The 12688-nt window shown below is 35.8% G+C and overlaps 1 protein-coding gene across 1 annotated transcript in view; it reads left to right on the top strand.

Moving 5' to 3' along the window:
• The window catches only part of Epha6 (EPH receptor A6), a 993878-nt gene that overhangs the window by 646364 nt on the left and 334826 nt on the right, over window positions 1-12688 (top strand). The window contains exon 8 of the mRNA XM_052158907.1: window positions 9176-9284. Coding sequence (XP_052014867.1) covers window positions 9176-9284 — 109 coding nt within the window. The remainder of the gene's footprint in view (window positions 1-9175; window positions 9285-12688) is intronic.

Below are 12688 nucleotides of genomic sequence, written 5' to 3' on the forward strand. Positions count from 1 at the left end.
GAAACCAAACAAGCTTTCTATTCTTTAACTTGGAATCATTTATTTTTGCACAGAGAGTGTATTCTTTCTTTAATCACTTTTTATGACTATCCGTTTGCTAATCCTTAACACTTTTTAGAACATTATGCTGTAGAGGAATTTTAATCCAACAACAGGGTTGCTCTGGCAAGGGATCACATCTAAAGATAAGATCTGTCTGGAATCCAGACTCTGCACACACCTTTAATCCCTCTCACTGGAATACAGACACACCACAGTTCACACCTTTAATCCCAAACAACAATGTCTAATTAAGGGGCAGAGACAATGACAAATCAGAGAAAGCTTTCACAGAGTGAGTCAGAGATGGGATAAACCTGACTCTCACTAGGACAGGAAAAAAAAGGACACTTTAAGACCACTGAGGGGTGGTCAATTGAATCAGTTTAGTTCAGAGGAACTAAACTGATTTATTTCTCCAGCTCTCACCCTTCTGTAGTTGCCTTAGTTCCCAGTCCACCAAGCCCCACCCACATTAGCATTTTGCATGGATCCTTCCACATTAGCACGTTGCATAAACCCCTAAGCCCAGAGAAAAGGGAAGTGATACAGACACTCACTCCATTTAGGATTTAGCATTCCAAGTCTTTCATTTCTACTCATTGACCTGATGTGGATTTCTGGGTTAATTGCCATCTACTGAAAGAAGCTTCTCTGATGAGGATTTATGGGTGTGCTGATCTATGGGTATAGCGATATGTCATAAGGAATCACTTTATTGGTATGCTTATAGTAGAATAATAGTAGTAGTTTTCCCTGAGGGAGCATGACCTATTTATTCTCGGGGTCTTGGCCTGATTAACAGTGTCAGTGTGGTTCCCATCTTGTGAAGCAGGCTAAATCCAGGCAAAACGTGGTTGTTTACTCACATAACCTTTGTGGCTCTATTGTACCCATGGTTGTATCTTGCAGTGAGGTTGTTATTAAAACACACAGAGACCATAGGTGGATGAAATGGATGATTAAGTAAGTGTTTCTAACTGACATCAGGTGATTATGTCACTGAGCTATAACGTAAGATATTTTTTGATACTCCTTGAGTTGTAGGCTGCCATCTAGCTGATTTCAAATAAATGTGATCAGATGTGAAAGACAAACTGAGAACATAGCATAGAGAATTAGAGAGAGTGAGGGCAAAACCAGGGGATAGTTAAAAGGAGGAAATGACAGTTTTGATGAGCATGGTAATACTAATGTGTAATAGGAAGACAGTGGAAAGATCTACATGAGGTGGACTCTCATGTGCATAGACATCTCCATTCATGTTCCTGGTGAAAACTATTTTAGAATACCATGTCAATATTTCAGTCTCTTTCACCATTGTGTCTGTACTCTTAGATCTGGACACTACTGTCTAGCTCTCTCTTTGTGTTCCTTCCTCACTTTCTAATTGCTAACCTATTGCTACTATCCTGTTGTTGTAAAGTTAGAAATCAATAAAAATATCTGAAGTCTCAGTGTAGGGAATGCATGCTCTTCTCAGAAGCACACTATGTACTGATAACATGTGAACATTAGTCGATGTCTTTTATAAGATCTTGCTCTTTTCCTTTTTCTTACTATTGTTCAATTCGGTTTTACCTAACTGAGGCTGCCATCTAGCTGATTTCAAATAAATGTGATCAGATGTGAAAGACAAACTGAGAAAATAGCATAGGGAATTGGAAAGAGCGAGGACAAAACTGGGGTATATTTAAAAGGTGGAAATGACAATATTGATGAGCGTGGGAATACTGATGTGTAATAAGAAGACAGTGGAAAGATCTACATGAGGTGGACTCTCATGTGCATTGATATCTCTGAACTACACTTGCTAGAAAGAAATAGCTCTACCTTCCAGGCAATGAAGAAGATCTGAGAACTTTTAAATAGTATTTTGAAGAACAAGTATCTCATTAGGTGGGATAGATTGGGAAGAAACATTATGCCAAGGCAGATCGATAGAAATAAGCAACTCGCTTTCTCATGTATTTCTGTAGGCAGATATTATACCATGTCAGTGGTGATGAAGATACAATGTAAGATATACTAAAAGTTTGGCTTGTTGGAAGATTCAAGATGAGATCATGTTTACAAGTCCAGATGTGCAAGAAAGATAATAGCAATGTAGTCTACAAAATTACAATACTGTATTTTTCTTTCAGGAGTGTTTATTATACTACCTATCATCCATACATAATATTCTAATGTCTACCTAGGCTTGGAGCATTGAAATTTTTGCATATCTATTAATCTCCATTTCACATTGTCAGATGTGTCTCTCAGTCTTATGTAATTTAGAATCCTTATTGCTATATGTGATTTAAGGAGGGAATTTTCATGTGTCACTTGCCAATAAACCTTACAATGATTCTTCTTTGTACTGTCAACTTATTCGTTGAAATATAGGTTGCTTATTTTTAAGATAGTTTCAGTGAAATAACAAAAAACTGCATTTCACTGGACAGCATTTTTGAGAAATGCTTTATTCAAAATGTGTGGTATATATTCCAGTAGCTTTCAGAAGAAGTTCATAACAGAAATGAGTTAACTTCAAAATGCTCTTCTCTAGAAAATGACACAGAATACAAATAACACATTTCACTTTGAAATGTAAATATAAAAAAAATCTTGATTACAGTGAGGCTGAATCACATGTCTCCATAGAAGAAAACGTGTTCGTTAAAAATAGCCAAATTGCTTTTCTCCTTTTCTCTCACACTTTTCTAAAAACGTGGAATCTGTTTTTTTTATAAGAATTTAGATTTCATGGAAAGAACTTCACTCTGGTTTTTTCCCCTTTAAATAGAAATAGCTAGAACAAGCTTCATTTGGTGTTATTCTGACCTAATCGAAACATTATCTAGATGCCATATTCTGGCTCTGTAACAAGTTCACAATATTTTTTAAAATAATTATTTTTCTTTAAGAGGGAGTTCTTGCCATGCCCATAAAATTAAACATATCATTTTTAATGTGTTAATTTTTGTCTGAGAATAAGACCTTTTGGTATTTAATGGAATATTTTTCTATGAATGAGACAAATAAATTCCATTCATTTTTACAGATCCCACTGTGGTTCCTTTTAGGTTCAGAACTCTCCCACTAGGTACTACTTATAAGAATATGTTCTAGATACATTTTCTGTGAGAAAACTAATTAGACATAATTAACATTTGGACTACACAATGAATGCTGATAGCACTGTGGACAGGTTTCCCTTGTGTAACAGGTCTTACTCTTTGTAATTTTTGTTCACTGTCTGCTTGCCCTACTCAACCATCAGTCCACCAGCAAAGTAATTACTTCTGTTTTGCTCATCTGCATCCCTGGAAGGGGTCCACCTTGGCATGTGTAACATAATAATTTTCAATCAATACTGTTGGGTGAATTAATGAATTCTTAAACTTTGTATAGCAGATCATGATGAAATGTAAATGATGCTACTCTAGTAACTCGTGCATTCCAGGATCATCATCTCCAAAGTGTGTAGAGTAATTCAAAATAAGTACTGAATACACTGGTTTTTCTATATGGAGCAGCTATGTTTGAGGTAAATCTTTCTCACATTGTCGAAAGGAGGACAGTTGTGAGTTATTCCCAGCTTAATCTAACCTTTTCTTATGTGAAGTATCGAAGACATATGCCTACTCAGTTCAGTCTCCCATTGTGTTCATTAAGCTACAACCTCATATCAAATCACAAGACTTGGGCTCCATATTCATTGTTGTACACAATTGGTGCCTTAGAACAAGAGATAATAGAACACAAAGCTCACTTCCTTGGAGGCTCTGAGAAGGAAGCCTTTACCACTTCTTCCAGTCTATTGTAGCTCAAGCCACACCCTCCTTGTCATCTCTCCTCAACTTCACATAAGAACTACTGTTAGATCTAAGACCATCCAGATGATCCAGGCTGGATATGTTTTTATTTACACTTTCTCTTTGAGAGGAGAGGAGGTATGTCACACTGAACTTGTAACAGATGTCACAGTGATTGAATTTCCTGCCTTCTTGAAACTTGTATCCCAACTTTTAAAAATTTGTAAGTGTGTTTGTGTGCATGCATGTGTGTGTGTGAGTGTGTGTGAGTGTGTGTGTGTGTGAGTGTGTGTGTGTGTGTGTGTGTGTGTGTGTGTGTGACAGCACACCATACTTTCTTTCATCACATTTGTTTAAGGGTTATGGAAAGATATGCCCAAGAGCCTAATAAACCATAAACAACTGGGAGACTGCTTTTCAAATGTCTGGGTGTCCATGAAAAAGAACTGTCAGAAACTGACATTTAAGAAAGCTTGATTCACTTGAAGAACTATAGGAAAGCTGTAATCAGACAAGCTAGAGACTTGTGCTAGCCAGTTGGAAAAAGCCTCATTAATAAAGTTAAGAAATTCAGAGTTTTCCCTGAGATGAAATCAGAGCTCAGTCATGGACCAGCACTAATCCTATAAAGACAGATCTTGTCCAGCAAGAGGAATAACAGCAGCAATGGTCTGGGGCGTTCCTCCTACTTCCAAGTGTCAAACTTTGTTCTTCCCAATATTTTATTTTAGCTCTCCTGGAAAACATAATAAAATAGTTACCTGTCTCTGGCTGACTGTGACCAGTACAGGTAATTCAACACTCTCACATTATGGATTCAAAATCAAGAGCAAACAAGGCCATCAATGACTTTACTAGAATAAAAGGAAATCTGGGTCTAGTAGATCCTCCTGTTACTGAAAAGGGTCATTTAAAATACTTCAGTTGTTAGGCCTTGGAAACAGATGAATCAGTATTGTATTTTCATCTTTTTGCGGTGTGTTTTGGTTTAGATAAGTAATAGAATTATTTAAGTAGGTGTAACAATGGTACTGTAGACCCATGAACATTCAATAAATAGTATTTCAAAGCTCCATGCATTATCCTAGGAACATATGTATGGTATGGATAATTATTTTTGTCATATTTACCTACTCATATGAGCATCGTTCTCTGTGTTATTTTATATCCAGTACAATAGTGACATTCATTAAGCATTATCTTCATCTATGATGAGTACATGTGTATGTTATTCTCTATATAAAAATGCTTAATTTTGCTAATATACATGGTTAGGAAATAATTATGCAGGGCTATGCATTTGTCAAATTTATTTAATATTTTGTTAAAACAATTAAATTTTGCATTCAAACCCAGTTCATAAACATGTAATCAGAAGTACATAAAAGGAAACATATTAGTGATAAACATTATTATTTAAATCAACATAAATTTCTATGACAAACTTTCCGATTTTCACAAGCCATGCAACTACATAATCTTATTCCCCATCTGAGCTTTGAATAGTCTCAAGAAATCACTAGAGACCTGACTACTATAAAAATATTTGTTATATGCTGAAAACTCTTGAAGTAGATTATATCTTTTATGAGAACAGGAGTTGTAAGTAAATAATGTCTTTTTGTAAAAAAAATGGCATCTTCTTTATCTTCAAAACTGTAATGTTTTCTGAAACATCAATTTTTTAGAAAATTTGTTGTTTAATAATTTTCAGTGAGAAAATATGACATTTTGGAGCACACCATTAATTCCCATATCAGTACTATTTTGAAGATTGCAAACCTTGGGGAAGAACTAATAAAAAGTTTGAGTCCATTATTTACTGGATAAGATACAACTGTTTACCTTGTCTCTGAACAGATTATGTGTCAAAACTCAGCATTGTAAAAACTCCCTGATGAAATAATGGTGACTAAAATCTAACTCCAATATTTAATAAATTTCTGGAACTGAAAAACCAAACAAACGTGAGTGGTTTTTTAAATACATTTAGATAGTCTCCTAAATATTGTGACTAAATGACTTCTTACTGGAGCAAACAGTTGACACTCCCTCATAGAGGAGGTTGCAGAAGCCTGGTGACCTGGGCTTGCTCCTGGTACCCTATGAACGCTGCATGCAGTAGCAGAGCCATCACTCTGCCCCTGTAGGAAGATGGAGAGTAAAGGGGGGAAAATGGACTCTTGTGGACTGTGTATGCCAAGCTAGCCTGGCAAAAAAAGTAGTGAATGATGAGAAACTTTTGTCTCAAATAAGGTAGAAATCTAGAACTGTAAAACCAATATCGACCTCTGACCTCCACATGCACATTAAGGCACACGCTGATACATACTCACACAACATGCACACGCACACGCACACACACACACACACACACACACACACGCACACACAGACACACACACGTGAAGTAAAATGCGGTGCTTTAGTCATATTGAAGGATATTAATGGAACCTTTTGATTAATATATTATGCTATTGGGCTGAATTAAAATTTCTGCTTTTAGTTTAGGAAAGAAATTGAAAACTAAAGTCTAAAAGCCTGAATTGTAGTCATAAGTTCACATGACAAAACTTTTTAGTTAACTTATTAACGCACATCATATTAAGGGACTTACTGTGATATTTCTATATGTGCGTACATTACAGTTAAACAATATCCCACCATACCCAGTGCAGAAAACATTAATAGAGAAAACGGAATACAGTGATGAATTGAACCAGTGTATTTTAGGGACATTTAAGCTACTACAGTTTTTATAACAAGAATTTTCTTGACTATAATGTGCAAGAGCCCCAATTCAAAACTTAGCTTAAATACTTTTGACAATGTCTTAGTTTATTTCTCTCTTTATGTATCAAAACATTCTGAGAACAGCAACTTAAGGGGAAAGGTTTATTCTGGCTCACAGCTCCAGTGTATAGGAAGGGAAGTGAGGGCTAGAACCAACAACCCAAAGCAGCAGGCCATTGCACAACCAGGGGGCAGCTAGCAAACATTTATTCATTCCTGGATCCCAGACCATGAAATGATTCCATCCATAATTAACATAAATGTAATCAAAATAACCCCCACATATATGCTCAGATGCTAGCTAGCATCACTGAGGTGATTCTAGGTTCTGTCAAGTTGAAAACTATTATTAAACATTACATACAGGAAAAAAAGTAGTGTGTTGTTACTATATATGATTTGGCCCTTTAATCAAAAAGAAAATAAAAGCACTTAAGTAATCTTTTCTCACTCACTTATTATCTTACATATGTACATACATATTATTATATACATGCATACCCTATGCATATGCATATATATATATGTGTGTGTGTGTGTGTGTGCACATACACACATGAATTCTTATCCACATAAATATATCTTTGTTGTGTGAATATGGAAATTACATCTTTAATATTTGAATTTAGTGAAATACATTAAATATAAATTAAATTACTTTAACTTATTAATTTATATTATAGCATAGGATTTCCATATTGTAGAAACAGGTGCCAAATGAGTCTGCAACACAAATGCAATCTTAAAAGGAAGCATTAAGAAGTCAAATCATCTCTGGATGGCCTTTCCCTCAGTCTCTACACTTTGTCTCTGTATTTCCTCCCTTAAATATTTTGTTAGGTTTTCTAAGAAGGACTAAAGCATCCGCACCTCAGTCTTCCTTCTTGAGATTCATGGGGTCTGTGAATTGTATCTTGGGTATTCCTAGCTATGAGGCTAATATCCACTTATCAGTGAGTGCCCACCATGTGTGTTCTTTTGTGATTGGGTTACCTCACTCAGGATGTTTTCTAATTCCATCCATTTGCCTAAGAGTTTCATGAATTCATTGTTTTTAATAGCTGAGTAGTACTCCACTATGTAAATATGCCACATTTTCTGTATCTATTCCTTTCTTGAAGGACATCTGGATTGTTTCTAGCTTCTGGCTATTATAAGTAAGGCTGCTATGAACATAGTGGAGCATGTGTCCTTGTTATATGTTGGAGCATCTTTTGGGTATATGCCCAGGAGTGGCATAGCTGGGTACTCAGGTAGTAATATGTCCAATTTCTGAGGAACTGCTAGACTGATTTCCAGAGTGGTTTTACCATCTTGCAATCCCACCAACAATGGAGGAGTGTTCCTCTTTCCTCTTTCTCCATATCCTCTCCAGAATCTGCTGTCACCTGAATTTTTGATCTTAGTCATTCTAACAGGTGTGAGGGGGAATCTCAGGGTCATTTTAATTTGCATTTCCCTGATGTCTACAGATGTTGAACATTTCTTTAAGTTCTTCTCAACCATTCAATATTCCTCAGTTGATAATTCTTTGTTTAGCTCTATACCCCATTTTTAATAGGGTTATTTGGTTCTCTGGAATTTCTTGAGTTCTTTGTATATATTGGATATTAGCCCTCTATCAGATGTAAGGTTGGTAATGATCTTTTCCCAATCTGTGGGTTGTCATTTTGGCCTATTGACAGTCTCCTTTGCCTTACAGAAGCTTTGCAATTTTATGAGATCCCATTTATTAATTGTTGATCTTAAAAGATAAGCCATTGGTATTCTTTTCAGGAACTTGTCCCCTGTGCCCCACCTGGGGATCCATTCCATATAGAGACACCAAACCCAGAAACTATTGCAGATGCCAAGAAGTGCTTGCAGACAGGAAGATGCGGGATATAGCTGTCTCCTGAAATGCCTTACAAATACAGAGGCAAAAGCTCACGGTCAACCATTGGACTGAGCAGGGGTTCCCAATGGAGATGTTAAAGAAAGGACTGAAGGAGCTGAAAGGGTTTGCAAACTATAGGAAGAACAACAATATCAACCAACCAGATGCCCCAGAGCTCCCAGGAAATAAACCACCAACCGAGGAGTTCACATGGAGTGACCTATGGCTCCAGCCACATATGTGGCAAAGGATGGCCTTGTCAGGCATCAATGGGAGGAGAGCCCCTTGGTCCTAGGAAGGCTCAATGCCCCAGTGTAGGGGAATGCCAGGGCAGGGAGGCAGGAGTGGGTGGGCAGGAGAGCACACTCATAGAAGCAGTGGGAGGGAGGATGAAATAGGGGGTTTCTGGAGGGGAAACCAGTAACGGGGATAACATTTGAAATGTAAATAAATAAAATATCCATTAAAAATTCAAATAATTAAGTTATATTTTTAAGAAGGAAGTTTTGTGTGGTGGATGATGACCTCAGTTCTGCAAACATTGTATAAGTCTTACCTGGGTTGTTTAAGACCTATTAAGAGAAAGGTCAAATCTGTGCTTTAAAAATAATAACCATCATCATATTAAACTGTTGACCACCAAGTGTTCCCTGTGTCTGCGTTTCAGCTTCTGACATGGCAGCAGAACAAGGGCAGATCCTGGTCATTGCCACAGCGGCCGTCGGGGGATTCACTCTCCTAGTCATCCTCACTCTGTTCTTCCTCATCACTGGGAGGTAAACGAGTCATCCCGGGTTATCCCCAGGGTGGTGGATAACCACTCTTTTTGTGTATTCACGTGTGTGTGTGTGTGTGTGTGTGTGTGTGGTTGCATGACTGACATGCAGGCACAATGGGTAACTCCACAGGGCTGCAGGGGAGGAGCAACTATTCCCAAACATTCTGCACCAATTCCCAGTAAACAGACAGACAAACGCCACAGCCAAGGAGTCTGAAAGCTGAATAGGAAAGAATAACATACTCCTGACTTATTTTGTCTTTACTATATTCTGATGACTGTCTAAATGATTTTTTTTTGGAAAAAATTTTTTAATTAGACAGAGCTGCTTACATAAAACTTTTTGAGAATTTGTTATGAAAGTAAGCTGATTTGCCAATTAAATATGACAATTTCCTACATTATAATTATTTTTATAAATGAAATATATTTCTACTTTAGAGTAATATGTTAATTTTTTAATTGTTATAAGTTGAGAAAAGTGAAAGGTTTAGATTTGAAACCTGATTATTGGTAAAAGGGATTCACCTATCTTGGACTAAGTTTTCTACTTCTATGGTTTGGGTATGACAATGTACTGGAAACCATATTTTCATCTTTAAATGTACTAGATGGTAGCCAAGATGCAAGTCCTTAAACTTCACAAATAAGACTAAAGATACTAAATATAGTATGTTGGGATTGTGTTTTAAGTAACTTATTCTACAATAATATTACTATTATTAATTTTATATTATATTATTTTATAATTATAATCTTGGTGTTATTATAATACAGTAATATTAGACATTTATCAGAAATAAGAAATTCTTTCAGATTATTCTTCTAAAGAAAAATATGTTTTCATTCTTATGCTAGCTAAATTTATGTCAGCTTAACAAAGTTAGAATCATTGGGAAGAAGAAACCCCAGTTGAGAAAATCTCCACACCAGATTGAATGACCATGTCAGATCAATATGGGAGGACCCAGCTGATTTTAGGTAATGCCCTCACTGGGCAAGTGACCTTGGAAGGTGTTGGTGTTCTGTCTAAGCTCCACCCCACACTTACCTGTCAATAGCCAGGCATGCCCCGCCCCAGAGATCTGGCCCACTATAAGAGGGGCTACTTGCCCCTTCTCTCTCTCTCTTTGCTCTCTGCTCTCCCACATACTCTCACCTCTCTGCTCCTTGGGCTCCCTCTCCACATGGTCATGGCCGGCCTCCTCCCCACCCCACAGAAGGTATAAGAAATTAGGCTGAACAAGCTATAAGGAGCAAGCCAAAAAGCAGCATTCCTCTCTGGCCTCTGCTTCAGTTCGTACCTCCAGCCTCCTCTCTTATTTTCCTCAGTTCTAGTAAATTGACAGTTGTAAACTAAAATAAAGCCTTTTCTCCCCAAGTTGATTTGATAGCAATGCTTTCTCACGAGAACAGAAAACCAAGGGAATTTGTAAATATTAGTAAAGGCACAAAGAACACTTCAAACTTGTGTTAATAATCTTTAACATGCGCGTGAAACAAGATTCCATTTTCATAATTTAAAACTGTACAAATAATGCACTTAAAACAAGCAATAAATACCCAGGGTGACTCTGTATAAAGCACTAAACCCTAGCAGAAAACTCCTAAAGCAGATAAAGAAGTGACAGCCACAGGTAGTAGATCTGCGTATGACATTCAGATCCTGATGACAGAAAAAGAGGAGAAAGAAACAAAACAAACAAGCCAACAAAAACCTTAATTCCTATTCTACAAAATGTAAGTAACATACACTACAATGTCATCTGATTTGGTTATATAGTGAACTAGTACAAAATGGAATATTTTAAATCACCTTCATGATAAATGGATTTTTTTGTTTATTGTTGGATACAAATCTCACCCCTCTTAAATTAAATCAGATAATATTGTGTGTATCCTAAACATCGTCAAAGAAAGTTTCAAAATGGAAGTTAAGAATCTTTCTAAATCAAAGCTAATCATGATATTAAATTATCACAGTCTAGATAATATAATGTGCTTTATGTCTTTGTATTAGTATATCTATATAGGTTATCATTTTACTTTCAGTTGTGCGCAATTTTATGATGAATAAATTGTTGCGGTCATGATATCCATACCCCGAGTTCACAAGTTGCTGGAAGAATTTATTTTATAGCAGGTGAAGGATGTGTCCAAGAGAAGTTTATTATATTTAATGGCCTCTTGATGATGTTTACTAAGCAGGTATCAATAGATAAGGTATTAACAGTAGTTTTATAACACAATCACATTGTCATTTTGACTTTTCATACAACCAAATATTTTCATTTTCATTTTATTCCACACAGCTATTTAACTCCTTAGAAACTTGTTTCTTTCACTTTTTTTCACTCATACACAGATTATCAGTGTCTTAGAATTGTTCTCCTTGCAAGAGAGTATGCAACAATACTACAAGAACATTTACCATTTACAATAAAAAACATTGCCTTGAATTATAAATGTCAGAGACTTAAAATGTTTCAATCTTTATGGGCAAAATTTAACCTAACAAACTTGAGAATAGATTTCAAATGTTACCTGTAGTCAGAATTCCTGTATTGGAATATTAATACCACTTAAACTGCAGAGTTAATGACAAGGAAAACCTCACACTCATTCTCAGCTTTGAATCTTTATTTTACCATCTCTACAACATCAGAAATTGCCTAAACACTACATACATATTGAAGGGAACTACTGAAGGATTACATTAGCTACAGTCATTCTGAAATATCTCTTATGGACTTTGGTAGAGGGACATTTAGTGGGAGTTAATTCCATGGACAAAGTAAATCTGAATGAATTATTTAAACTACCATAGAAATAAAGGTATAATTGATGCTGAAAATTTGTACTATGTAATACAGATATATTCTGGGCTATCAATTTGATGAACAGTCAAATCTCATAGCTGTTGCTGAAGTCACTTGAGTTACAGTTATAAGAGGCCAACGACACAGTGCAATAAAAGAATATCCCCCTCAAATTTTCAGCTTTTAAGAAAGAAGCCATCATGCCATCTGTCATTGAAAATAGAAACTAATTTTCTTTATTTTTAAGATTCTAACTAAAAATATTTTTGTTTTGATTTTTGATACTTTTTAAAAATAATTATGGTTATTAGAAGTTACATAAAAAAGAATTTTATATCTGATGATAAAATATTTTATGGAAATTCTGTCTTTTCAGTCTATTTGACAGTGCTATCTGATTCTAAATTTTACATATATCAAAAATGTTATATGGGGCATTTTCACATTGTAAACATATTTTGAGCTGGTTTTATGAAGAGAGATAAGAACCTTGTCCATGGATGATATGTATTCTTATATTTTTGAATTTTTTTAAATTTTAGTTATATATCATGTGTATGTAGGAAAGTATGTGTATATGAGC

This window comes from Apodemus sylvaticus, chromosome 15 (assembly GCF_947179515.1).
Source record: "Apodemus sylvaticus chromosome 15, mApoSyl1.1, whole genome shotgun sequence".
In the NCBI taxonomy this organism is placed as follows: domain Eukaryota; kingdom Metazoa; phylum Chordata; class Mammalia; order Rodentia; family Muridae; genus Apodemus; species Apodemus sylvaticus.